Source organism: Heterodontus francisci, chromosome 37, assembly GCF_036365525.1.
Source record: "Heterodontus francisci isolate sHetFra1 chromosome 37, sHetFra1.hap1, whole genome shotgun sequence".
In the NCBI taxonomy this organism is placed as follows: Eukaryota; Metazoa; Chordata; class Chondrichthyes; order Heterodontiformes; family Heterodontidae; genus Heterodontus; species Heterodontus francisci.
The window spans coordinates 11,387,749-11,415,649 of record NC_090407.1 but is presented as its reverse complement, the minus strand read 5'-3'; the positions used below and the strand labels follow the sequence as shown (position 1 = coordinate 11,415,649).

The following is a 27,901-nucleotide window of genomic DNA, read 5'->3' as shown; positions in this document are numbered from 1 at the left end:
GGCAGACTTCTGCAGACTTCTTCGTCAGCAGGGTGGCCAATGCTGCTGCTGATGTTGCCTGTGCGAGCTGGGAGGAGCTGGAGGTATAGCACTTGAGGACATTGGTAACCCTCATGGACACCGTGTGCTTGGCTGCAGGCTAAATGGAAGCAAGTGGCACAGTTCTGCAACCCGTACTCCTCAGTTACTGCCAGCATGTTGTGCCTGGTCCTGTAGAGAAGGTTGAGGCATGTTGACAGGTGTGGGCAACCTGCCTCCTTGCCATCCCTTTGTGCTCCTCTTCCATCGAATTAAGTGAACACCCAAAGCAAACCACATTAGTGTTAAATTGGTATTAAAGAATGAATTAATATTAATACTATGATTAGACTCACTTGCATTCTGGATTCTAAGCTGATTAATATGTTGTAAGTGAGTCTCCAGTCAAGCCATTTCAGAACCCCTGGTGTACGGGGCAGTCCAACACTGATTTTGACAATCTCAGCCATGCAGAAGAGGTTGCAACTTCAGCCCCCTGTCTGTGCTGAATCAGCAAGATTAGCCAGGGTGAAATTTGAAATGCTGCAGTTAGCCTTTGCGGTGTAATTTCCATGCACACCAAAGCGAGAGATGCTGGTGTTGGGGAATTGAACACTTGCATATTCTTTAAACCCAAACACAACATTGAGCACTGAAGGAATCATGTATACCCGGGGTCAGTTGCAGAGTAAATTTACATCGGCCCTGCCCCGATAAGCCCTAATCTCATGCCTCACAGATTTGATTGGTTGATGGAAATATTGGATAGATTTATTTATTGCAACAAATATTGATACAGAATTATTGATATCGCTGTGAAAAAACACTCTGAGAAGTCCTAGAAGGCCTTTGAAGGGTTAAATATAGAAAAACAAATTCAAAATATCAAGAGATGGGTGGGGTGCAGAGCTTCAGAAAAGATTGTCAACAGCCACCACGATGGGTATTTTTAGCCCCCCTCTCCAGGGTTGCTGGGTAATTTGCACAATGCTAATGAACACCTGCCTTGAATTCAGCTGAGCAACCTGGTCTCACCTGAGCAGATAAAATACCCAGTGCACTGCCTAACTATATGAACAAACAAGCAGTAAAGAAACAACAAACTCCTCAGGATAAGCACAGTAATGCAAACAGGATTCTGAACTGTTCAAGTTCAATGGATCACACAAGATGATGAAACACAATTTGCATCCTTGAATAATTTGTACTTTTGATGTTTGGTCTTGGGCTTCAAGCCGTTTGTGTCCTAACATCCTATTTTTCCCACCTTCTGATTGTCCTGAATGCAATGGAATACTTCCATGTGTGACAAGGTCGGGTGAGAACAGTTGTGGTGCCTCCATGGTACAATAGGCTGCCAAACTCAAACATGAAGCATGACCAATATGAGAACAGAAAATGCTGGAAATAGTCAGTAGGTCTGGCACCATCTGTGGTGGGAGAAACAGAGTTAACATTTCAGGTCCGTGATCTTTCATCAGTCCTGGGAAAAGTTAGAAATAATAGGCTTTGAGCAAGTGACAGGGGGGAGGGTGGGTAAAAGAACAAAAGGCAAGGTCTGTGATAGGGTGGGGGGCAGGAGAGATTAAAGGACAAAATGTACCATGAAACCTTTTATCCCCAGTTCTGATGAGAGGTCATTGACCTGAAACATTTACTCTGTTTCTTTCTCCACAGGTGCTGCCTGACCTGCTCAGTATTTCCAGCATCCACCATATTTTGACAGCATGGACACTTGGGTATGGTGTGACACAGCATAAATACCTGGGAAATGTACCCTCGGAGGCGCCAGCACTTTGAGCAGAGGACAGACAATCAAGAAAAAAAAAGTAATGGCAGTCTATTTAAAGTGGCAGAAAGATCAGGAAAAAAAAATAAGGAAGAGAAAAAGCAACTATCATTAATTTGGCAGCTTGGTGCTCCAACTAAATATCCTTGTTTTTTTCACGGACAAGCTTATTTGTTATTCCCTCTTCTATTGCAGGTATAGAATCATACAGCACAGAAGAAAGCCATTCGGCCCATCGTGCCTGTGCTGGCTCTTTGTAAGAGCTATCCAATTAATCCCACTCCCCTGCTCTTTCCTCACAGCCCTGAAAATGTTTTCATTTTCAAGTATATATCCAATTCTCTTTTGAAAGTTACTATTGAATCTGCTTCCACCACCCTTTCAGGAATATGAGCTGTTTCTATGGGCGGGATTTCCATTCTGGGGGGTTGTGAAACATGCTCACCTCAAATCCTGAAGTGTCAGCCAATTAATGGCCAGAGAGAGGGCTTGCTGTCCAATTAAGGATGTCAGGCAGGCTCCCAATGCTGGAGGCCAATGGGAGTCCCACCAGCACTGACACATCAGCAGCCCCACTGACCGAGGCGGAAGCTGCCGATTCGTTACGGAGCAAGAAAGGGCATCTCTACATGGAGGCACCCTTTGAAGAAAAGGTCAGATTTTTTCAAATTTAAAATGACTACAGCTGCCTGGATTTGATTGTGGAGGAGCAGCCCCTCCACAATCAAACGTCCACATGCCGACTGGAAATCCCAGTCGGTGCAGGAAAGGGGCCTCAAATAGACCCCTTAATTGCCCACATTGGCTACCCACTGCTTGTTTTTCACCCTATTTACACTGTGAAGTGGATTTGGAAACAGACACCAACTACATGCTGAGTTGTCCTAAAGCTGCGCTTTCGACTCTCCGATTCTGACTGTGTCATTGGAGAAGGTCTGGACAGACTAACAATGTAAAATTGAGAGCTCAGCTACCCTGCCCTGCCCTCAGCCAACAAAAAGTGGCATCCAAAAGCCAAGTTGTACAGCTCCTCCCCACCTCTTATCCTCTGGAAATAGGAAATGAAATTAACTGCCTTGTTTACACTGCAATGCTGTCTCCAAAAGGATGGGTATCTCAGAAGGCAATGATGTCAAGTAAATGCGATATTAATCTAGACTCGACTATTCCAAAAAATAAAAGAAGCATTTCCCAGATATAGCTTTCATTACTTACATTATCAATTTCAGAATATGGGGGTGAAATTGAACATGGAACTGAACATCTGGCGGAACACGTAATGGACAGAGTGTGTGGCAGGTAACCATAGCAATAGCATTCACGCCATATCCAACTTACCTGATTGGTTAGGTGATCTGTCAGATCATCAGAATTTGGATTGTATTCATTACAGGTCAGTTTGGCGTAACCATGACGAAAGAAAGTCACGTAGGGCGAGGTGCAGGCGATCAGGAAGTAGGAGCGGACATCAAACTTTCTACCTTCCAGGAGTAAGGGTTCGACAACATATCTGTTTGGGTAAAATGCACAGGCTTTTTGGTATAATTCAATGGACAGATATTTCATTCTCAGCACTTCTATCTAAAGCAGCATCGGACATTTTCCATTACTTCACTTACAGAGATTTGGTTTTATCTCTGCGGCATTTATCACAAAGTTGCACACGTTGATTGGGGGGAGTGTTCGCTCATATTTTCCCTATATTTCCAGATTTTCCTCATGGTTTTCCTGTGTCTTTTCCTTATTTCTTTCGATGCTCTGGTCAGAACGTCCCAAGTAAAATAGGAAACAATAAAATCATCTATTGTTTCCTCATGGACAGGTTATTAAGGTGAAGGTCTAGATGATAAAAACTGGAGTTTTTTAAAATATCTTTTTCATTCAATGACCACATAGAATCTAAGGAATATTACAGCACCTATGGAGGCTATTCAGCCCATTATACCTGTGGCAGCTCTTTGCTGGAGCAATGCAAAACTAATCCCACCAGTCCACTCTCTTCTCAAAGCCTTGTCTGTTTCTCTGCTTCCAATGTTTATCTACTCTTCCCTTAAACAATGCAATAGTTTGTGCTTCAACTACTCCCTTTGCAAAAGCATTCCATGTCCAAACCGAGGGTTCAAAGCCTGCAGGCTACAGGGGAACGGAAAAGCGACGGAGTTAAAGGGGCTTGTGCCCACTACACTAATGCACATTGAGCACCAACGACTCATTTAATTATGGAATGGAGGTCTGAAAGTTGACGCACACCTAAATCAAATAATGCTGCTTAACGCAGCCATTATTCACAGGAAGCACTTGCATTGACTGTGCATAATTCATTTAAATGATGGTTCTTCCATATAATGTAATCTGGAGGTGGAAATGGCCTTCAATAGGCTCAACCCCTGTACAGAACAGGTGTGGCTAGAAAGGTGTGTTCCCTTCAGTTAGGTCCATTGCTGTATTGCTTAGCAACTGATTGTGTAACAAGACCAAAACAATGCAGAAACTAAGGAAGTTACTGAGACTTAATGGAGCCTTCCTGACTGCTACTTAAAGCGGCACTGCAACTTTTATCAGTGACTGTACAGCTGCAATTGTTAAGAGAGCTCATTACGGCCCAGCTGTGAGTATGCTCCTATTTTCAGGTTCTGGTGGAGGGAAAGAGAGCAAAATGAAGACGACACACAGCTGACACTGCACCTTAGAAGTTTCTTTTAGACACGTCTGACGCTTGTGTATACAGAGTCAGGGTCACTTATCTGGGCCTGTCTGATGAAACCTGTCGAGGCAGACCCAAAACTCCTGCAGCAAGAAACTAAACAAGAAGATCATTCTGAGCATCAGAGAAAAGAATTGCCTGTTGAAGGAACTGCTGAAACTACTGCAGCCATCAGGCAGGATCCAATTGCCCAAACCGTTCTTTAATAGCCTTTTACCACTGATGCATGACGTTCCAACTTTCATGCCAAATAAAGGTTTAGCTCTATCACTATCCAAGAATCAGTCTCACACCAAAAGTTCAGAACATATTCTGGGATCAGGCAATTCAAATTTTATTAACCCTTATAGAGTGTGGTGTTGCTGCATTCAGTGTGCTTTGTCCCAGCGAGTCTCCTTCGTCACTTTGTGGTGTGTTTCCTACTTCCTAAACCTTGTGCTTCTTCTAAGTGCTCTGCCACTGAGAGGAGGGAAGGATGTGGATGGTTCCCCACTGTTGAGTGCGTGCCACTAGAGGTGCAAGTATCCCCAGTCACTCCTCCTGCTGGATCTTAAGAATGTCCTACAAGTGCAGGCCATGGACAGTTTTTTTTTATTCTTTCATGGGATGCGGGCGTCGCAGGCCAGGCCATCATTTAGTGCCCATCCCTAATTGCCCTTGAACTGAGTAGCTTGCGAGGCCATTTCGAGAGCATGTAAGAGTCAACCACACTGCTGTGGATCTGGAGTCACATGTAGGCCAGACCAGGTAAGGAAAGCAGATTTCCTTCCCTAAAGGACATTAGTGAACCAGATGGGTTTTTACAACAATCGACAATGGTTTCATGGCCATCATTAGACTAGCTTTAAATTCCAGATTTATTAATTGAATTCAAATTCCACCTTCTGCTGTGGTGGGATTCGAACCCATGTCCCGAGAGAAATACCCTGGGTCTCTGGGTTACTAGTCCAGTGATAATACCACTCGGCCACCGCCTCCCCGCATGATATGGATATCCGAGTCTGTACAGTCAATGATGATACTATAGTGTTTTGAGCTGGGTAGCTATTCTGAGAGAGATTGTTAACTGATGCTAAATGTTGGATAGTTACTGTTATGAAACTTCAAAAAAGTCACTCAGGTGCATTAACGATTTCTCTTCTGGGTTATATAACGGTTGTTGTTGAGGTAAAGACTGACATGTTCTCCCTCCTCCCTGCATTTTCACCATTCCAATAACCTTTGGGCTAGATTTCCCATTCATTAAATAGCCCACAGATCCTGTTACACAACTGAAGCATCTTTGTCTAACATTAATAGAATTCACCCACAGAGTAATCTGAAAGATAAATGCCACAAAGAAAAGACTAGAATAAAGATACCCTAAAACATAACATTCATCATACAATTTCCTACTCCAACTGGACCAACTGCAGACTATGCTGTGTAATGGACTTTTACTCCATATTACATCATTTAAGACCCCCTTTTGTGTTAACCCAGACAAATAAGCTGTAGCTTTATTTGGACTTGGATTTTTTTTTTAAAATCACCTTTGGACTATTCTGTTAATAGGAGAATTGTAGAAACACATTCTGAAATAGGGATTCTCCTCCACGCTTTCCAGTTTTTCAAAAAAGGCTGTCACATCATCAAGCGTCCTCAAGAGGAAGATTCCTCTGCCTTGGCTTGATTCAGCAGGTTTAGATATCCAAATCTGGCCTTCTACATTACAGAGAGAGGAACGGGAACAAAGATCAGAAAGAAATAATGCTCTTGAACCATGTATATCAACAAGCAGTAAAACAAACCTTTTCTGTTTTGATCTGCTCATTCCAACTAATGTTACTCGGGTTGTCCAGGCAAACGTACTTCACATCTCCATCTGGATTAGTCCAGGTAGTGGTAATGCAGTGGGGAGGTTTGCTAGCATTTTCAAAGTTATTGATGGCTTGAGATGGCTGCAGACATGGCCTACCAAGCTGAAGAAGCTGATCTCAACAGGGCAGCAGAAACATTAGTTTTCCTAGGCTGGTGGGGCACAGGGATTGGAGGCGGAGGGGGAGTGGGGGGGGGGGGGGGGGGTTGGGGTGCAGGTGGGCAGTCAGTGAAGAGTCCCATGCCTAATCACTACTCAGTGACACAGTGCCTTTAGGGGTTGTATTCCGACATGTGTCAGCATCTTCAGTAGAGGAAAAACATTCAGAATTTTCTGGGAACCCAATGGATCTATCTTGCGATCTTGATCTATATGGGTTAGCACAACATCAGGTGATGCACTTATCTCACAGGCCAGCCAGCAGTGGCTCTCGGGAATGCTGTGATGTGTGGAGCAGGGGCACTCCTGCTCCTCCTGGTTGCACATTAAACTTAAAAAAACAGCTTACCTTCTTGATAGCAGCTGCTAACTGGGCAACATCTGCATCTGGAGAACCTGAGCGTAGCATGCTCAGGGCAGTGCAATTTCCTTGAGAGTCCTAAAACAGGCCTAAGGCACTCATTATCATATGCAGGGGTTTTAACTCCTGTTTTTTTGTGGCCATCACGGATGCCTGAAAAATGACCCGAGCCAATATTGGGTCCAAAGTCTTTCAGGGCCCTTGGGACGCGGGGAGTGGGTCCCCAAAATTGCCCTCATTGTGTCTGTAAAACAGGTGCAGCAAAGTGAAATTTATACTGCCTTATAAACTGTACAACAAGATAATGTTTGATGTTCTAGATACCAGCATGGACTTGAAAATGTTAAATTTACAATCTACATTTAAAGTGCTAAGTCTGTCACTTTAATGGCAGGAACAAAAAGCCTATACAATCTCTTTCAGTCTCAGGTATGAGCTAACTGCCAACTGTGTCTTCTTTACAATGCTCTGGTTTTATCGCTGGGATAGATTTGATTTGGGTCATCATCCAATGTCAACTTTCCTGATAATTCAGTTACCTTCTTCTCTTCCTGAGCTTCAGCTAACACAGTACTACCTGTTGTGCTGTACTTTCTCCCCACTTTGAGGCTCTGTGTTACTGTTTACTGTTATAGTATTCTTTAGAAACTCCACGTCCGTATTCAGAAACCTTCTCTCAGCTTTCTAAAAGTTCCTAACAATGGTAAACCTACTCGGAACTTTCTAAAACCTTCAAATATCAGGGAACAATATTGGAGCTAAAAATATCTTAAGCTGTGACAGAGGGACTGAATCATAAGAAATTCATTAGTTCAAATTATTCTAGAAAGTATAATTGAATTAAACAAGCATGTTTTAGAGATTGTAATGATCAAAAACAATGCTTCTTCAAAAAAACTTTTACACCTGTGCTTTCAGCATGTGGGAACTTAGTACAATTCCATGCTGTGCTGCTAACTTTGGCTCGAGCTCTTAATCCACCATTAAGACTTTCTTTGACTTCTCATCTCCTTCCAAGTCCCAAGGTTATTCAACCCATAGAAGAAAAACTCTCCTTTGCCAAGTTAATACCACCTGCTGCTCTCTGTGCACTTTGAATGGTTGGACTCACCGGAGCAGACCTGCAATACTTTACATTACACAAAGATTATCTCAGACAGGGGTCATCGGAGAAGGATGGTGAATCAGCCATGGCTCAAAAATGGAAGGGAAAAGAGTCAGATAGGGACTATATCTGACCCTGTCTGAACCAACTTTTGTAAAATTGGGAAAAAGGCTTTGTCTATAGTGATTGCAATTACCCTTTGATAGTCAGCTGGAGGCACAGGACACTGGAATAGCAATGTCTTCTTCCTTACAGTGGAAGAACTTATAACTGCCCAATCTGAATCACATTCAGACAATCTTAATGAGGCAGGCAAGCCTGGTATAATAGTAAATTAGAGAGTGAATCAACCCAGTCAAATCTGATGCATCGCTAAACAGTTGCAGGAATCTGGGGCGGGGGGAGTAGAATGCCATAGGAGGAAAGGAATAACTTTTAAAATGGGAGAAGACCTTACCTTGGAAAACTCGATAGAAAGCATGGCGTTCACTTTTAACATCCATGCGGTATGTCTCAGGATAAAATTCTTCCAGTTTCATGAACCTTGAAAATATTCAGCACAATATATGAAGAAGGAATAATTTTTGATGCTTATCTGTTGATCTGACTGCTCTAATAGTTGTTACTTTGCATTTCTTTGCAGTGTCATGGGCAATTAACAAGAGGAACTCTCTCTATTGCATGTGGTGTGTTGTTTGGTTCATTGTACTAAAACCTTCAAAAAAAGGAAGGCAAAATTACCTCCCAATAGGAAGCAGATTCAACAGTAACTTTCAAAAGGGAATTAGATATATGCTTGAAATGGAGAAATTTGCAGGGCTATGGGGATAAGAGCAATGGGAGTAGGACTAATTGGACAGCTCTTTGAAAGAGTCAGTACTGCCACATTGGGCCGAATGGCCTCCTTCTGTGTTGCATAATTCTATGAGGTGGCTGGAATTCAGCTTTTGCTTCTGGAGAGCTTCAATCAGACCGCATGTTGCCATTGGACTCTAGTCATCACAGGGGTTTCCTCTCCTCTCACAATGCAAACACATCTTGCAGCAGGGGTCATTGGAAAGCTTAGTAGGTACCCTAACTGATTCTTTTCCCTCCCTAGTATATGGTCGCTGAGACCAATTTTAGTACCTTTAGTTCTGTCCCATCTAAGATTGAGAGCAATGGTAACTACATTCATAGAGTGACCTACATCTCTGGAGCAGGATTACCACTGAAGGATATTTATCTGGTAGAGCACATAAAGCTCAGCACACACAATTAAGTAGAGTTTACAACTTTACCAAAACTCTATTATTTCAATCCTGGAACTTCCATGTTGTCACCTTCAGACACTAGTCGCAGTGGCTGACTGGCGACTGATGTCTTATATACAAAAGGCAAGAGGCAAAACAGCAGCTGAGCCAAAGTTGGAGCAGACAGTCTAGGGCACAAAACACTGGCACTGAGTCACTCTTCATTTGGCCAGAAACAGGCATCGCAGAAAGCGCAGCAACAGGAAAAGTTGAAGCAGCTAGTAACCCACTCAAGACAACAGAAGGATGTGGAACTCAATAGATAGCAGACTTTTTCACACAGAATGACAATCGGAAACTTTTACACTAATTATTGAGTCTCTCCATTTTACATTTCCTTATCCAAGGCCAAGTGGAATATTATAAAACCAAAACAGGTATGTACATCTATGGAGGTATCTGATCCTCTCAATCTAAACATTAAAGGGAAAGACAGTATCCTCAAGCAGGTAAAAGTGCCCAGCTGTCAGCTAGCTTAGAAAAGGCCTCTACACCACACCTAAGTAGGATATATTGGCCTTGGAGGGAGTGCAGCACAGATTAGCTGGAATGATACCAGGACTGCGAGTTAAATTATGAGGCAATTACACAAACTAGTGTTGTATTCCCTGGAATTTAGAAGATTCAGCGGTTGAAGTTAAGGGGAACTGATCGGGTTGATAGAAACTATTTCAACTGGTTGAAGAATCTAGGACTAGGAGACATGGCCTAAAAATTACAGCCCAGCCTTTCAGGAGGGAAGTTAGGAAACACTTCTACACACAAAGGGTGGTAGAAGCTTGGAACTCTCGCAGTTGATGCTGGATCAATTGTTAATTTCAAATCTGAGATTGATAGATTTCTGTTAACCATAGATATTGAGGGATATGGAGCAGAGGTGGGTATAGCCATGATCTCATTGAATGACAGAACAGGCTTGAGGGGCTAAATAGCCTCCTCCTGTTCCTTTAATACTGGGCCTTGGCACCCAGAATACTGTAAAGTTTTAAATTCAGTGGGCTCTTGAATCAGCCCTCACTGTCTGTACCTTATATGCACAGAATGACTTGAGGCGTTGAGGGGCTATTCCATTGGGAATTATAGAACTGTACTTCGGCATAAGTTAACATCTTCAGGAGAAGAAGAAAAATGGAAGGGAATATTTTTAAGCTACTATATCTTTCTGTACTCTGAAGGGATGAGATGTGCAGTGTGTATTAACCTAACAGCTCTGTTTTAAATTAACATTAAATAAACAGAGCTTAACTATTTTAATTTTGCTACAGCTAAAAGATTATTAATGGGAATAACAGGACTGTAACTAGTGAGGCTGCAAGCTTCCAGCAATTCATTTTAAGTCCTAGTTCATTGAAAGGCTTGTTGTTTAGAGATAGTTCATTCTGCCCTGTTTCAAACTGCCTTTTCATGTTTTGATTTATGTTATTCAAATTATTTCTTAAGTATAGAATTATACAACACCGAATCGCAGCTAAAACAGAAATGTGGTTATTGGATCCACCATCGAGAAGCACTAAGGTACAAGAAACAACATAAAGTACAAAATAAAGGATGCACTGAATGATATTCCTCCCCCCATTTCTTAAATATATTTTTATATTATTATTTTCTCTTTCTCGGGTTTTCCCACACTGCTGCCTGACTAAGAGGATGACCAGACGCCCTGCTCCCAGATCTCTGCCTTTACTGCTTTTTGAGGCAGTTGGTTGGCTTGAGTTGATTCACTCTCCAATGAACCCTCCTCTGGCCTCTGTTCTATGCCTGAGATCCAGCATTCACCTAACTATAAATTCTGCAGCACAGCTTGGTAAAGCACACATTTACTGTGCCAGCTTGTGCTATTGCCAGACACTGGGGTAGAAATTGGATCTTATTTTATCTGTTTTACTGGCAAAAAATGGGCGCAGCAAAGAAGCCCCAGAAAGCCTCCAACCCAAAATTGGGTCAGGCTATTTCCAGTGGCTTCCTAAAATAGATGCAAAAATGGAAATGAGGAGCCTAAGACCCATTGTAGATCCTCTCACAGAAACTGGCAACTATAGTTAAGATCTTTTGAAACAAATGTTTACAAAAAACTTTCTGTGGATTCAAGAGAAGCAGAAGCACTCCCTCAGTCCCACAATTCTCACAATCGTTCCCCCTCAAAGCTTCATCCAACCCTCACTCCCCTTGGGTCCTAACTTCAGGCCACAGCCAGCAATGCACTCTTCAAATGAACGAGCTGCCTGTGAAGGCGTGACAGGCGTAAAATGTTAATGAGGCCCAAGACCCAATTTCAGGCTGTCCTCAGGGCCAAGTCTGGGTTTGAAAACTGTCACTGTTGTTTTCCACCCCAACCTATAGAGGGAGTCTTACGATCAACATTCCTCCTTCTAAAAACCAAACAGGTAAATGATAGAAGCTCACTTTAATTCCTTTGTGTGTTTTTCATTCTAAGCATTTAAAAACTTTGTTTTTGTTTAGAAAGTGAATGCTAATTGAGGGAGTGAGGGAGCTGAATCCTATCATTTCAACTCCAGGGTCTGGATTTTATCAGCCCTCCAGGGATGGGCTGGGGGAGGCAGTGGAAGGTGGGGGAGTGTGGAGGAGTGTCCATCACCTTTCCGATGCCACAGAATCTTACCAGAGCTGGGGGAGGTCGAGGACAGCCTCCTCACTCAGAGGCCAATTGAGGCCCTTATGTGGCCAATTGAGGGTCACTTAAGGGCCTCTTCCCACCAGGTATTTACCAGCGGGAGGGAGGGCTCTCTGCCACGTGGGGAGGCCGCTGGGTAAAATCATGTAGGGCCCCCTGGGTGGCATGGACCCCACCCAGCAGAAAGACCCCCACCTTCAGTAACGACAACCTACCCCCTCACAGGGGCTTGCCTGAGTGGCCCCGGCGAGCCAGACCCCACTGACATGTCTTCTGGGGTGGGGGGGCATCCTCCATGGCTGCTGCTCCGGGCCTCCTGCAGGACTAGCTGTGGCCACTACACCCAGTGGCGCTGCTGGGACTGTTGAGCTGCTGGCCCTCTGATTGGACAGCAGCTCTTGGGGTGGGATCCTGTCCCTTAAAGGGGACTCTATCCCCAACAGTGAGCCGTTAATTGCCTACCTGCTGTTGAATTCAGCAAAGGGTCCGATAAATGGTCAAGGTGAGGTTACCCCACCACCTGCTGTCAAAATAAAATCCAGCCCTATACATGTTATGTCAGCCTCCACGCACATGGAGGTGATCTCGTCTCTGGCTGATAATATAAAATGGGTGATATTGGATCATCCTCCCATTATAATTCTCTCCCGATTATCAATTCTATTATGAAAATCAGGAGAGATGCATAAATAGTGGGTGTTTTACACCATGACCCCAAATCAAAATTATGCCCATTGTGTCTGTACGTCTCCAGGCCAGTCCTTCTGATGTTGCCAAATGAGTCGCAAACTGGTAAATACTACACTTTCCATTGTAGTTTTATCTGTTGCCTACAATTACTTAATTGTTTGTAATTATTTTAGACGTCTGCTCCAGGCTGTAAAAGAACTGATTAATTCAGCAGCACAATAAAGAAAATCTATTGGTAGAGACAACCAAGCTCAAGAAGCTCGATAACATCCAGGGCAGAGAAATTTGCTCAATTAGTGCCCCTGTCACTGGTTAATGTGGGGGAATTTTATCCTGGCGGCTGGGGTCTCGACGTCAGGGGAAACCGACGCTGAGATCCCCGTGTCACCTCTTCTACGGAGAGCCCACAGAATTTAGTGCCAATCAGGCACTTACCTGGACAGCGGAGGGCCTTCCATAGGAGTTAGGACATCATCACCAGACATCCCGGCCTTGCAGAACTGCCGGCCAATCAGAGGCCGGCAACTGCAGTCTCACCGCAGAGGTGGTGGCTGCTGCTCTAGTGAGCAGATACCGAGGAACGGCGCCGGATTCAGGCTTAAGATATGGAAGGCGGGAGGGATCTCGCAGGACGGATGTCCTGGGGGGCGTGGGGGGGGGGAAGGAGAGAAGGCAGCAAGGGCAGGGGGGGGTGGCCCTCAGCAGGCCCCCCCTTCCTAGGTGCCTTTGAACGACCATGCCAACACCCCGCTACCACCACCCCCCCTCCGGAGCCAGGAAGCACCCTGCCCAGTTTCTCCTATTGTGCTTCCCATGTGGCGACAAGGCCGCCGCAATTACCCCTGTGGCGGGAAGAGGCCCTTAATTGGGGGTTACTCACCCAGTTAAGGGCCTCAATTGGTGGCGGGATGAGAAGGCCATTCACAGGCCTTCCCGCCCCAGACCAAATTTCAGCAGAGGCAGGATGGTGGTGGGGACCCCTCCCGCCACCAACCCACCTGATATTATGCTCTCCCCATCTCCAAACCTGCTACGGGGGCAAGCATAAAATTCCACCCAATATCTACCTCCTTCACCACCAACTCCCTGCAGTTGCAGTATGTACAATCTAAAGGATGCACTGCAGCAATTCGCCAAGGTTACTTCAACAGCACGTCCCAACCTCTACTCCCAAGGAGGACAAAAGCAGCAATGTTGTGGGAAGACCATTTCTTTCTGCTCACTCACCATCCTAATTTGAACAGATAGTGCTGTTCCTTCATTATCTACCTAATACCAGCATGGAAGCACCATTACCAGAAGGACTGCAGTGATTCAAGAAAGGCAGCCCACCATCACCTTCTCGGGGAAATGAAAGATGGGCAATCAATCCAACCCTTGCTATCGTCACCCAGATCCAGGAACAAACAAACAAACCACACTCTACAGTTGGCAATAAAATGAAAGTGAAACACTGTAGATGCTGGAATCTGAAATAAAAACAGAAAATGTTGGACATACTCAGCAGGTCAGGCAGCACCTGTGGAGAGAGAAGCAGAGGTAACATTTCAGGTCTGATGAAAGGTCACAGACCTTAAACGTTAACTCTGCTTCTCTCTCCACAGATGCTGCCTGACCTCCGCAGTTTGTGGAGCTGCTGCCAGCTTTCCAGTCCAGTTTTATTTGGGAGTGGCGCAGTGGTTAGCACCGCAGCCTCACAGCTCCAGTGACCCAGGTTCAGTTCTGGCTGCTGCCGGTACGGACTTTGCAAGCTCTCCCTGTGACCGCGTGGGTTTCTGCCGGGTGTTCCTGTTTCCTCCCACAGCCGAAGACTTGCAAGTTGATAGGTAAATTGCCCCTAGTGTAGATAGGTGGTAGGAGAATGGTGGGGATGTGGTAGGGAATATGGGATTAACATAGTATAAATGGGTGGTTGTTGGTTGGCACAGACTCAGTGGACCAAAGGGCCTGTTTCAGTGCCGTATCTCTAAAAAAAAAATCTGAAGTTGCTTTAAATTGACTGAAGCAATGAAACTTGACCAAATAATTTGAAATAGTGACAGGACTTTTATCAAAGAATAAATTCACTCACTTCCCTGCCCCTGGGAATCATGTTGAAAAGCAGAAATAATACAGATCCTGTTTCAATGAAGAACAGGAATCACAGTGCGAGCATTTCTCATGCCAGAGATCACCATCACAGTGAAAATGGTGAGTGCACATGTTGCACTGAACACTTACACCAGCTTACAGCTTCATGACACCTGTATACTGCTCTTGTTATATGTAGGAAGAACAAGCTTTTTGTATCATGGGGATCTAGTTCAAGGATTCTTATCTTATTCTTTATGTTAGGAAGCGAAAAACTTCAGTTTGGTCTGAAATAAAAATAATGAGCATTTTATAATTCGGGAAGAGAAATAGGATAAAAAGGAAGAGCGTCCAATCTAATTTGTTTCAATAGTAGCCAGCTTATTTGAGTTCTGTCTCATGGTTTGCAAGCACTCTTCCCTCACCCTGTTTCTGATCTGTGGCTGAGTTTGTAGCACTTCACCTCTGCAGTAGTTGGCTGTGGGTTTGAGTCCCACTCCAGAACCTTGAGCACAATATCTAGGCTGACACTCCCATGCAGTACTGAGGGAGTTCTGCACTACCAATGGTGCTGCCTTTCAGATGGGACAGTAAACGGAGACCCCGTCTGCCCTCTCAGGTCGATGTAAAAGATTCCTTCTATTCCAAAGAAGAACAGGGAAGTTCTCCCTGGTGTCCTGCCCAATATTTATCTCTCAACCAAATTATCTGGTCACTATCTCGTGGCTGTTTGTGGACTTTGCAGTGTGCAAATCGGCTGCTGCATTTACTGCAACAATGGCTACACTTCAAATGTACTTCATTGACTGTAAGCACTTTAGAACATCCTGAGATTATGAAAAGTGCTATATGACTGCACGTCTTTCTTTTCAATATACAGCATCGAGTTTGCATTGTCAGGGTGTAATACAACAACAACACTTCCAATGCAGGTGGAAGCACAGATACAAAGTACCTAATATCTTTACATCTACAGTGGACACGTTTTTCAGGGCCCCACTGTGCCATTAACCTTTGAAGCAGCATAACCTACTGCCATCGCCAGTGACAGTTTGCAGTTCTGCTGAAACATGTCAGAGTAATTTCAGATTGCTTAGTTTGCATACTGCAATTATTATAAAGAGAATTAATGAGTACAGAACATGAGAAACCACAGAATAAGAAAGGGCCATTTGATCCCGAGACCATTCCTCTTAATCATCCATGTCCAATCTACACTGCCATAGATGTCCTCAATTATTTAGTTTCCTCAAGGAATATACCCAAGAAGAGAAGACTCTTTAAAATCACTTTCTAATCCCTGAGAAAAATTCCAGCATATAAACCTTTCAGTGTTTAACCCAGTTGCAGTCCACAGACAATACGTTGGGTGGAATTTTATCAGAGAGGGGGAAGTCCCGATGTCAGGACCATATGTGGGTCCCAAAACTGCATAGGCAGGCACCAGGACCGTATCGTCAATTTTCTGGGAGGTGGCCTCCTAGTTGGCAGCTGCTGGGCCTGCCGTTCAATTAAGGGTGGTAGGTGGGCTCTCCATTCTGTCGGCCTAATCAGAGGGCCGGCAGCTCTGGAGCCTCAGTTGGCCGATAGTGATCGTCTTCTTCTTCTTTGGCCTCCTTGTCTTGGGAGACAATAGGTAAGCACCTGGAGGTGGTCAGTGGTTTGTGGAGCAGCACCTGGAGTGGCTATAAAGGCCAATTCTAAAGTGACAGGCTCTTCCACAGGTGCTGCAGATAAAATTGGTTGTCGGGGCTGTTATACAGTTGGCTCTCCCCTTGTGTTTCTGTCTTTTTTCCTGCCAACTGCTAAGTCTCTTCGACTCACCACACTTTAGCCCCGCCTTTATGGCTGCCCGCCAGCTCTGGTGATCACTGGCAACTGACTCTCACAACTTGTGATCAATGTCACAGGACTCCATGTCGCACTTGCAAACGTCTTTAAAGCGGAGACATGGACGGCCGGTGGGTCTGATACCAGTGACGAGCTCGCTGTATAATGTGTCCTTGGGGATCCTGCCATCTTCCACGCGGCTCACATGGCCAAGCCATCTCAAGCGCCGCTGGCTCAGTAGGGTGGTAGACCCTGCCGATTAGAGGGGAAACTCCTCCAGCAGCAGAGTTGGGGCCACAGAGGCAGCATTTGCTCCCAGCCACCCCCTTGATGGGCCATGGAGCCTCTGGCTCTGATGCCCAGCTCCCCCCCCCCACCCCCAGGAAGCTGCTGAGAGCCTTCCTCCATGCAGCTGGCAGCCTCCCCACGCAGTGGGGGTCGGAGGGCACTCTACCGATGGCAAAATTGGGCGTAAATTTTTCAAATTGGATGTTCGCCTCTATTTGACGGCAGCCGTTCCAAAACTGCCAGTCGCTGGGAAACTACCCCAGCAGTCAGACTGCATCAGGGAGTCGTCCCAACGTGGCTACTTGGCCTCCTTCCCACCTGCCTCCCAGCCCATCATCCCGGGTTCAATAAAATCTCAGCCTTCGTGTCAGCAAGCAGAAATGGGGAAGTAAATGTTCTGATTGCAAGGTCCTGGTGTGGCACATTGCATATCATGCACCAATATTAGGAAACTGTTCCCACTTGGCCCAGAGTCTGTGGAAAATTTATGCTCGGGTATGTAGCACGGCCAATTGATTATTCATGTCTATGCTTTTGCAGATAATCTTCAGTCTCACTTCTTAACCAGATGTCAAATTGCGAATTAGCTCTGAAAGGACAAATATTAGTTGCGTCATTTCATCAGTGGCCTACAGGAAGGATTGCTTAATATTCGCCTCAGCAAGACTTTTTTCCCTCCCCTTGTCTCCTGAGAGTGCTGACTTGTACAGGGGCACAATTCTATGGGTGCCAGGAGCATTGGAGCTGAGCCTGAGCCCAGGCCAGTCCTCACTCAATGTCTACACATGCACACTTTCCAGCAGAAGTCAATGGACTGCAATGAGGAGCAAAAGCCCTCACTGGCCTTTTCTTTCACTGCTAACCCAGGGCATTGAGCTCCTTTATAAAGCCCAGCTGCTGCCATAGCTGAGATCAGCTAACTCAACACAGACGAGGAGATTGAACATGGACCTTCAGGTATGTATAGCACCTGAGCACAATGAATATGGCAGAGTCCAACCAAGCAATTACTTGTTACCATGTTTTTATCAGGGACCTGCAGGATTAGTAGAGAAAGATAAACAAGGCCTGGCAGGAGGCAAGACGTTGCTCCCCTAGATAGCAACTATCTTCCTGAGAAATGTGATGGAGATAAGGAACTAACTAAATTGGCTTGAGGAGAATATGAAGAAGTTGATTTAAAGAAAAACTCTGAAGATAACATTTGTCGAAAAGATGAAACAGAAAACATTTAAAGCTGCAACATTTATGACGATGACTTGCACAACAGGAAGCTATTTTCAAACTGGCTACAAGAAACTGAAACACACTGGAGGAGATTTTCCAGTCACTGTCATTGATGATGCTGGATTGGGATGGGCACAAGAGTCAGGAAATCAAGTGACGATCAATCTCCACCCATTGTGTTCCATGGACAAGTTTCTACTTGGGTTTAAGCCAAGCCTTGTGAGTTCACAGTAAAAGTGTGCAGGAGCTTCATTTTAATATTGACAGTGGTATTCATTGCCTTGTGTACTTTATTTCAACTTATTCAGGAAAGGGCCAAGAGTACAGATAACTGAAACAGCTCATGCTGATTTGTAGTTCAATCATGTAGTGTGATTTAAAAAATACAGGATGGCCAATTAAATCAGTGCCAATATCATGCAATTATTGTTTTGTTACATATTTAGCAAAATATGGCAGACAAGACTCAATTACCCAATGAATTATTCATTCTACTTTTGTTTTAATCAAGCCTCCAAAAGGTCACAGGCTTGTAGGAAAATACAAACAACAAGTACACTTACTTTGAAAACATGATCCTGCCATATTTATTCATGATACGCTCATTGTCCTTGAGGGAAGAGCAGAGGCCAAACTTGGTAGTTAGAACTTTGTTGTTTGGGATCTGATTTAACATCTGTTTACCTTTCAGAATGGCAGAAATCAAAGAAATAAACATTAGCAAAGTTAATCAACAGTACACTTTGTACAATTTTTGATTACTAAATACTTCCAATCCTCTGAATTCTTGGGTGCCCTTGGCCTTTACATCTACTTGCTTTAATATCACAGAAGCTTCACATGGTAGCAACTCAATATCAAGGAGCTTTTGATATACCAATTTTTTTTTTTTACTTATAACTCATCTACTAGGTGTTTATGGACTAGATATCGTTCAAAATGCTGCTGTTCATATCCTATCTCAAACCAAGTCCTGCTCATCCATCACTCCTATCCTCACTGACCTACAGTACCCCAAAAACTTTAGTTTAACATTCTCATCCTCATGTTTGAATCCCCTCAGACATCTTGGCTCCACTCTAGAATTCCCTTCGTAAACCCCTCTGCCTCTCCAGCTCCCTCTCTTCCTATGATGCGACTTAAAATCCACATCTTTGGCCAAACTTTTGATCACTACTCTTCTAATATCCTTCTTTGGTCAGGCATCCATTTTGCCTTTGTGAAGAAACTTGGGATAATTTCTGTGTTAAAGTCACTATATAAAATGCAGGGTTTACTGGAACGTGTGTAAATATTGTGCAATATGAATATAAAAAAGAGATAAAGAGAGCTTTACTTTACATCTAATTGAGCTATATGTCACCTGGGAGTACTTGATGCTGACAGTAACAATAACTGTCGTGATGAGCACAAAAATTAACAAAAAAGCATTACCCATAGACTTAACAAGTGAAGGCACTTGTCGTTCAGGAGTATTATAAAGAAAATAAGAACATAAGAAATAGGAGCCAGAGTAGGCTCCTCAGCCACTTGAGCCTTCTCCACTAGTCAATAAGATCATGGCTGATCAATTCCACACTTTCCTGCCCAATCTCCATATCCCTTGATTCTCTTAGTATTAAAAAATCTACTGATCTCAGTCTTGAATGCATTCAATGATTGAATATCTACAGTCCTCTGGGTAGAGAATGCCAAAGATTCAAAACCCTCTGAGCGAAGAAATTTCTCATCTCAGTCTTAAATCACTGATCCCTTATCCTGAGACTATGACCTAGTTATAAGCTCTCCAGCCAAGGGAAACAGTCTCTCATTTCTACCCTGTCAAGCCCTCTATGAATTTTATGTAGAAATCACCTCTGATTCTTCTAAACTCCAGAGAATGAAGGCCTATTCTACTCAATCTCTCCTCATAAGACAACCCCCCCTGTCCCAAGAATCAATCTAGTGATACTCTGTTGCACCCCCTCTAGCAAATCTATCCTTCCTTAGGTAGAGAGACCGAAACTGTACACAGTATTCCAGGTATGGTCTCATCAAAGCCCGATACAATTACAGCAAAATCCTTCCCCTCTACTCCAACACCCTTGCAATAAAGATTAGCATACCATAAAACAGAAATAATAGAAAGATACATAGTCACACAACAAAAGCCATAACAAGCAATGCCCTTGTCTGTCCCCTGCAAATGAATAAAAAACACAATCCTTTTTTTTTCATGGGATTTGCGCATTTCTGGCAAGGCCAGCATTTCTTGCTCATCCTAATTGCCCTTAAGGAGGTGGTGGTGAGCCGCCTTCTTGAACCACTGCTGTCCATCTCGTGTGAGTACACCCACAGTGCTGTTAGGAAGGGAGTTCCAGGATTTTGATCCAGCGACAGTGAAGGAAGAGCAATATAGTTCCAAGTCAGGATGGTGTGTGGCTTGGAGGGGGACTTGCAGGTGGTGGTGTTCCCAAGCATCTGCTGCCCTTGTCCTTCTATGTGGTAGAGGTTGCGGGGTTGGCAGCTGCTGTCGAAGGAGCCTTGTATATAGTACACATGGCTGCCCCTGTACATTGGTAGTGGAGGGAGTGAATATTGAAGGTGGTGGATGGGGTGCTGATCTGCTTTGTCCTGGATGATGTTGAGCTTCTTGTGTGTTGTTGGAGCTGTACTCATCCAGGCGAGTGCAGAGTATTCCATCACATTCCTGACTTGTGTCTTGTCGATGGTGGACAGGCTTTGGGGAGTCAGGAGGTGAGTTACTTGCCGCAGAATTCCCAGCCTTGACCTGCTCTTGTAGTCACAGTACTTATATGGCTGATCCAGTTCAGTTTCTGGTCAATTGTAACCCCCAGGATGTTGACAGTGGGGGTTTCAGCGATGGTAGTGCCATTGAATGCCAAGGGAAGATGGTTAGATTCTCTCTTGTTGGAGATGGGCATTGCCTGGCACTTGTGTGGCACGAATGTTACTTGCGACTTATCAGCCCAACCCTGAATGTTGTCCAGGTCTTGCTGCATATTGGCAAGGACTGCTTCAGTATCTGAGGAGTTGTGAATGGTGCCGAACATTGTGCAATCATCAGGGAACATCCCCACTTCTTACCTTATGATGGAAGGAAGGTCATTGATGAAGCAGCTGAAGATGGTTAGGTCTAGCACACTACTCTGAGGAACTCCTGCAGTGGTGTCCTGGGATTGAGATGATTGGCCTCCAACAACCACAACCATCTTTCTTTGTGCTAGGTATGACTCCAACCAGCTTTCCCCGATTCTCATTGACTTCAGTTTTGCTAGGGCTTCTTGATGCCACACTAATCACTGACCAACGCAAGCAAATGGACCGCTGGGTTGAGCACTACCTAGAACTGTACTCCAGGGAGAATGTTGTCACTGAGACTGCCCTCAATGCAGCCCAGCCTCTACCAGTCATGGATGAGCTGGACGTACAGCCAACAAAATCGGAGCTCAGTGATGCCATTGATTCTCTAGCCAGCGGAAAAGCCCCTGGGAAGGACAGCATTACCCCTGAAATAATCAAGAGTGCCAAGCCTGCTATACTCTCAGCACTACATGAACTGCTTTGCCTGTGCTGGGATGAAGGATCAGTACCTCAGGACATGCGCGATGCCGATATCATCACCCTCTATAAAAACAAAGGTGACCGCAGTGACTGCAACAACTACCGTGGAATCTCCCTGCTCAGCATAGTGGGGAAAGTCTTTGCTCGAGTCGCTTTAAACAGGCTCCAGAAGCTGGCCGAGCGCGTCTACCCTGAGGCACAGTGTGGCTTTCGTGCAGAGAGATCAACCATTGACATGCTGTCCTCCCTTCGTCAGATACAGGAGAAATGCCGCGAACAACAGATGCCCCTCCACATTGCTTTCATTGATCTCACCAAAGCCTTTGACCTCGTCAGCAGACGTGGTCTCTTCAGACTACTAGAAAAGATTGGATGTCCACCAAAGCTACTAAGTATCATCACCTCATTCCATGACAATATGAAAGGCACAATTCAACATAGCGGCACCTCATCAGACCCCTTTCCTATCCTGAGTGGCGTGAAACAGGGATGTGTTCTCGCACCCACACTTTTTGGGATTTTCTTCTCCCTGCTGCTCTCGCATGCGTTCAAGTCTTCAGAAGAAGGAATCTTCCTCCACACAAGATCTGGGGGCAGGTTGTTCAACCTTGCCCGTCTAAGAGCGAAGTCCAAAGTACGGAAAGTCCTCATCAGAGAACTCCTCTTTGCTGACGATGCTGCTTTAACATCTCACACTGAAGAGTGTCTGCAGAGTCTCATCGACAGGTTTGCGGCTGCCTGCAACGAATTTGGCCTAACCATCAGCCTCAAGAACACGAACATCAACGGACAGGATGTCAGAAATGCTCTATCCATCAATATTGGCGACCACGCTCTGGAAGTGGTTCAAGAGTTCACCTACCTAGGCTGAACTATCACCAGTAACCTGTCTCTAGATGCAGAAATCAACAAGGGCATAGGAAAGGCTTCCACTGCTATGTCCAGACTGGCCAAGAGAGTGTGGGAAAATGGCGCACTGACACGGAACACAAAAGTCCGGGTGTATCAAGCCTGTGTCCTCAGTACCTTGCTCTATGGCAGCGAGGCCTGGACAACGTATGTCAGCCAAGAGCGACGTCTCAATTCATTCCATCTTCGCTGCCTCCAGAGAATCCTTGGCATCAGGTGGCAGGACCGTATCTCCAACACAGAAGTCCTCGAGGCGGCCAACATCCCCAGCTTATACACACTACTGAGTCAGCGGCGCTTGAGATGGCTTGGCCATGTGAGCCGCATGGAAGATGGCAGGATCCCCAAAGACACATTGTACAGCGAGCTCGTCACTGGTACCAGACTCACCGGCCGTCCATGTATCCGCTTTAAAGACGTCGGCAAACGCGACATGAAGTCCTGCATTGATCACAAGTCATGGGAGTCAGTTGCCAGTGATCGCCAGAGCTGGTGGGCAGCCATAAAGGCGGGGCTAAAGAGTCGAAGAGACTTAGCAGTTGGCAGGAAAAAAGACAGAAGCGCAAGGGGAGAGCCAATTGTGTAACAGCCCCGACAAATAAATTTTTCTGCAGCACCTGTGGAAGAGCCTGTCACTCTAGAATTGGCCTTTATAGCCACACCAGGCGCTGCTCCACACACCACTGACCACCTCCAGGCACTTACCCATTGTCTCTCAGGATAAGGAGGCCAAAGAACATAGAACATACTCAGTCAAATGCTGCCTTGATGTCAAGGGCAGTCACTCTCACCTCCTCTCTTGAGTTCAGCTCTTTGGACCATGTTTGGACAAAGACTGCAATGAGTTCAGGAGCCAAGTGGCCCAGGTGGAACACAAACTGAGCATCAGTGAGCAGGTTATTGCTGTGTAAGTGTTGATTGATAGCACTGTTGACAACACCTTCCATCACTTTGCTGATGATTGAGAGGAGGCTGTAGTATGGTAATTGGCCAGATGGGATTTGTCCTGCTTTTTGTGGAAAGGATATACGTGGGCAATTTTCCACATTGTTAGATGGGGTTATTTTCGAGCCTGCTCCTCCTGTTAATTGTTTAATTGTCCACCACCATTCATGACTGGATGTGGCAAGACTGTCGAGCTTAGATCTGATCCGTCGGTTGTGGAATCGTTTAGCCCTGTCTATTGCATGCTGCTTCTGCTGTTGGGCATGCAAGTAGTCCTGTGTTATTGCTTCACCAGGTTGACACCTCATTTTAACGCATGCCTGGTGCTGCTCCTGGCATGCCCTCCTGCACTCGTCATTGAACCAGCCATGATCCCTTCGCTTGATGGTAATGGTAAAGTGGGGGATATGCTGCTGCTAATGGTCCATGGTGCCTCACAGCTGCCCCGTCTTGAGCTGCTAGGTACTACAAGAAACCTAAAACCTTAACATGGCAGACTTAATCATATTATAGTTATGACAGCTAACTGATCTGGAACATTCTGATAGCCCTTTTTACCTTCATGAAAGGTTTGGTAGTTGGAAGGTATGTTAGTTTCAGTCCATTTCAATAAGTAGTCCTCTCGGGTGTTGTCCAAGATTCGCTTCCATCCTCTGCTCTCACAGAAGCTGGCAATTCTGTATTAAAAAGACATACGTAGTGTTCCAATAGGTATTGGTTTTTAAGCAGAAAAGAGATGAACCAAAACAGATCAAATCACAGCATCCTCCTTGTACCCATTCTACCCACCTCCGCATCCCCAAACTCCCTTTTGTGCTGCCCCCATCCAATTGATGTTACTAGTTTTGTATTGCATCATTGGTCATATTTGCTCAACTATTTGATTTACCCCCTACACAAAACTAGAGACTAAGATTAATCATCAACGTTCTGATTTTTGATGCTGGTGCACATGACTTTACACAAAGTTTTTACTATGGTCATTATTTAAGTATTAAGTTTAAATTTAATCTTTCTAAGGGGTGATTGTCTTTTCCAATCTGCTACCAGATAAACAGATCTGGTAAAACAGTAATGAAAACATATACAAGACATCTTCCCATGTACAGATCAAAGAACGTAGGCCTGGCAGAATAGGGAACTCGCATCTCTTATTTTCTGGCTGATTTTTTTGAGGAGTTACTCATATAAAAAAAATTTTAAGCCACAGATTAACTTGTCTGGTTACCACCTGCAGTGATCATAGAATCGTAGAATGATACAGCAAGGAGGAGGCCATTTGGCCCATTGTGTCTGTGTCGGCTCTTTGAAAGATCTATCCAATTATTTCCATTCCCCCCTGATCTTTTGCCACGGCCTTGTAAAGTTTTTCCCTTGAAGTATATATCCAATTCTCTTTTGAAAGTTACTATTGAATTTGCCTCCACCAACCACCCTTTCAATTTTGTCCTGGATTATTGTCCCTGAAAGTTTCCCCACCACCGGACGTTAGATTGACTGGCCTGTAATTGCCAGGTTTATCCCTCTCCCCTCTTTTAAAAAGGTTTGCAATTCACCAATCCTCTGGCACCACCTCCATATCTAAGGAGGATTGGAAGACTGTGGTCAGAACCTCTGCGATTTCCACCCTTACCTCCCTCAGTAAGCTATGTAAGGCTGGTCCTAATTAAACTAAGCCAAACAAAAATTCCCTACATTACATGCCATTGTACTTCCTATATATGGTACAGTTGAAAAGGTTTTACATATTGTTAGCATACACTTGCATCTCTAACTTTTTTTTATTCTTTCATGGGATATGGGCGTTGCTGGCAAGGCCAACATTTGTTGCCCATTCCTAATTGCCCTAGGGTGGTGGTGAGCTACCTTCTTGAACTGCTGCAGTCCATCTGGTGCAGGTACACCCACAGTGCTGTTAGGAAGGGAGTTCCAGAAGTTTGACCCAATGACAGTGAAGGAGCCGCAATATAGTTCCAAGTCAGGATGGTGTGTGGCTTGGAGGGGAACTTACAGATGTTGGTGTTCCCTTGCATCCTTCTCGGTGGTAGAGGTCACGTGTTTGGAAGGTGCTGTCGAAGGAGTCTTGGTGAGTTGCTGCAGTGCATCTTGTATATGGTACACACTGCTGCCGCCATATGTTGGTGGTGGAGGGAGTGAATGTTTAAGTTGGTGGATGGGGTGCCGATCAAGCAGACTGTGCCTGCCTGAGCAGCAGCAATATCTAATGTAAGTAGAATAATCATTTGAACAACAGCAGCAGAGACAGGATGAAGAATTATCCTATCCATGGCATTTGGCAGGAACCAACCATTCTGAATCGACATTTACTTCACGTAAGTTATTACATCAGTTGCATTCATATCAAGCTGTACTAAAATATAACACTCAACTCACATTAAGACATTGCTGCTGCTCAGTAAAAGAAAGATTTGCATTTATATAGCATTTTTCATGACCTCAGGACGTGCTTTGCAGCCAATGAAATACTTTCTGAAGTGTCCACTCAGTTGTAATGTGGGAAATACAAGAGGCAAGGGAGGAGACAGCAGAGGCTCTGACACAAATTTTCAGATCCTCTCTGGCCACAGGAGAGGTACCAGAGGACTGGAGGACAGCGAATGTGGTACCATTATTCAAGAAGGGTAGCAGGGGTAAACCAGGTAATTAGAGGCCGGCGAGTCTAACATCAGTGGTTGGGAAACTATTGGAAAATATTGTGAGGGACCGGATTAATCTCCACTTTGAGAGGCAGGGATTAATCAGAGATAGTCAGCATGGCATTGTCAGGGGGAGATTGTGTCTCACTAACTTGATTGAATTTTTCAAGGATGTGATTAGATGTGTAGATGAGGGTAAAGCAGTTGATGTAGTCTACATGAACTTCAGTAAGGTTTTTGATAAGGTCCCGCATGGGAGATTGGTTAAGAAGGTAAGAGCCCATGGGATCCAGGGCAATTTGGCAAATTGGATCCAAAAGTGGCTTAGTGGCAGGAGGCAGAGGGTAATGGTCGAGGGTTGTTTTTGCGAGTGGAAGCCTGTGACTAGTGGTGTACCGCAGGGATTGGTGCTGGGATCCATGCTGTTTGTAGTGTATATTAATGATCTAGACGTGAATAAAGGAGGTATGATCAGTAAGTTTGCAGATGACGCGAAAATTGGTGGTGTCGTAAATAGTGAGGAGGAAAGCCTTAGATTACAGGACGATACAGATGGGCTGGTAAGATGAGCGGAGCAGTGGCAAATGGAACTTAATCCTGAGAAGTGTGATGTGATGCATTTTGGAAGGACTAACAAGGCAAGGGAATATACAATGGATGGTAGGGCCCTAGGAAGTACAGAGGGTCAGAGGGACCTTGGTGTACTTGTCCATAGATCACTGAAGGCAGCAGCACAGGTAGATAAGGTGGTTAGGAAGGCATATGGGATATAAGAGCAGGGAGATTATGATGGAGCTGTATAAAATGCTAGTTAGGCCACAGCTGGAGTACTGTGTACAGTTCTGGGCACCACACCATAGGAAGGATGTGATTGCAATGGAGAGGGTGCAGGAGGAGATTCACCAGGATGTTGCCTGGGCTGGAGTATTTCAGCTACGAAGAGAGACTGAAAAGGCTAGGGTTATTTTCCTTAGAACAGCGAAAGCTGAGGGGGTACCTGATTGAGGTATACAAAATTATGAGGGGCATTGATAGGTTAGATAGGAAAAAACTTTTTCCCTTAGCAGAGGGGTCAATACTCAGGGGGCATAGATTTAAGGTAAGGGGCAGGAGGTTTAGAGGGGATTTGAGGAAATAAACTTTCACTCAGAGGATGGTTGGAATCTGGAACACACTGCCTGAAGAGGTGCTGGAGGCAGGAACCCTCACAACATTTAAGAAGTATTTAGATGAGCACTTGAAACGCCATAGCAAACAAGGCTATGGGCCAAGTGCTGGAAAATGGGATCAGAATAGTTAGGTGCTTGATGGCTGGCACGGACACAAAGGGCCTGTTTCTGTGCTGTATAACTCTATGACAAACAGCAAAATGTAATAATAGCCAGAAAATCTGTTCCAGTGATGTTGGTTGAGGGATAAATTTTGGCCAGGACACTATGGAGAACTCCCTTTCTCTTCTTCGCATAAGTGCCATGGGATCGCATATGTCCACCTGAGGGGGCCAATGGGGCATTGTTTTAATGCCTCATCCAAAGGACGGCAGCTCCGACAGTGCAGCACTCCTTCAGTACTCTTGCACTGGAGTACTACAGTAATATAATCACAGGGGTTTGTTCAATCAACAATGTGTTGGATATAACTGTAAACATAAAAGTAGCTGTGAATTTCTACAAACAGGCGAGTTCCAGGCTCTGGGAAATAGTAGTGGAGGTCAAACTGTCCAACTGCCCTCCACAGATCAAATTTATGACTAGGTTATTTGAGAGAGATTACCCAATACTCTAAATCTAGTAGTGAACCATT

At 44.8% G+C, this 27,901-nt stretch overlaps 1 protein-coding gene across 41 annotated transcripts in view; it reads right to left on the bottom strand.

Moving 5' to 3' along the window:
- LOC137352058 (protein polyglycylase TTLL10-like) overlaps positions 1-27,901 on the bottom strand; it is a 367,140-nt gene that overhangs the window by 40,727 nt on the left and 298,512 nt on the right. For 40 of the 41 annotated variants that reach the window (XM_068017111.1, XM_068017112.1, XM_068017070.1 and 37 more), the window contains 5 exons: positions 24,000-24,118; positions 18,587-18,707; positions 8,452-8,537; positions 6,044-6,215; positions 3,146-3,317 (listed from right to left, as the gene is read on the bottom strand). In XM_068017111.1, coding sequence (XP_067873212.1) covers positions 3,146-3,317; positions 6,044-6,215; positions 8,452-8,537; positions 18,587-18,707; positions 24,000-24,118 — 670 coding nt within the window. The remainder of the gene's footprint in view (positions 1-3,145; positions 3,318-6,043; positions 6,216-8,451; positions 8,538-18,586; positions 18,708-23,999; positions 24,119-27,901) is intronic. The other variant, XM_068017076.1, reaches the window with a different exon arrangement.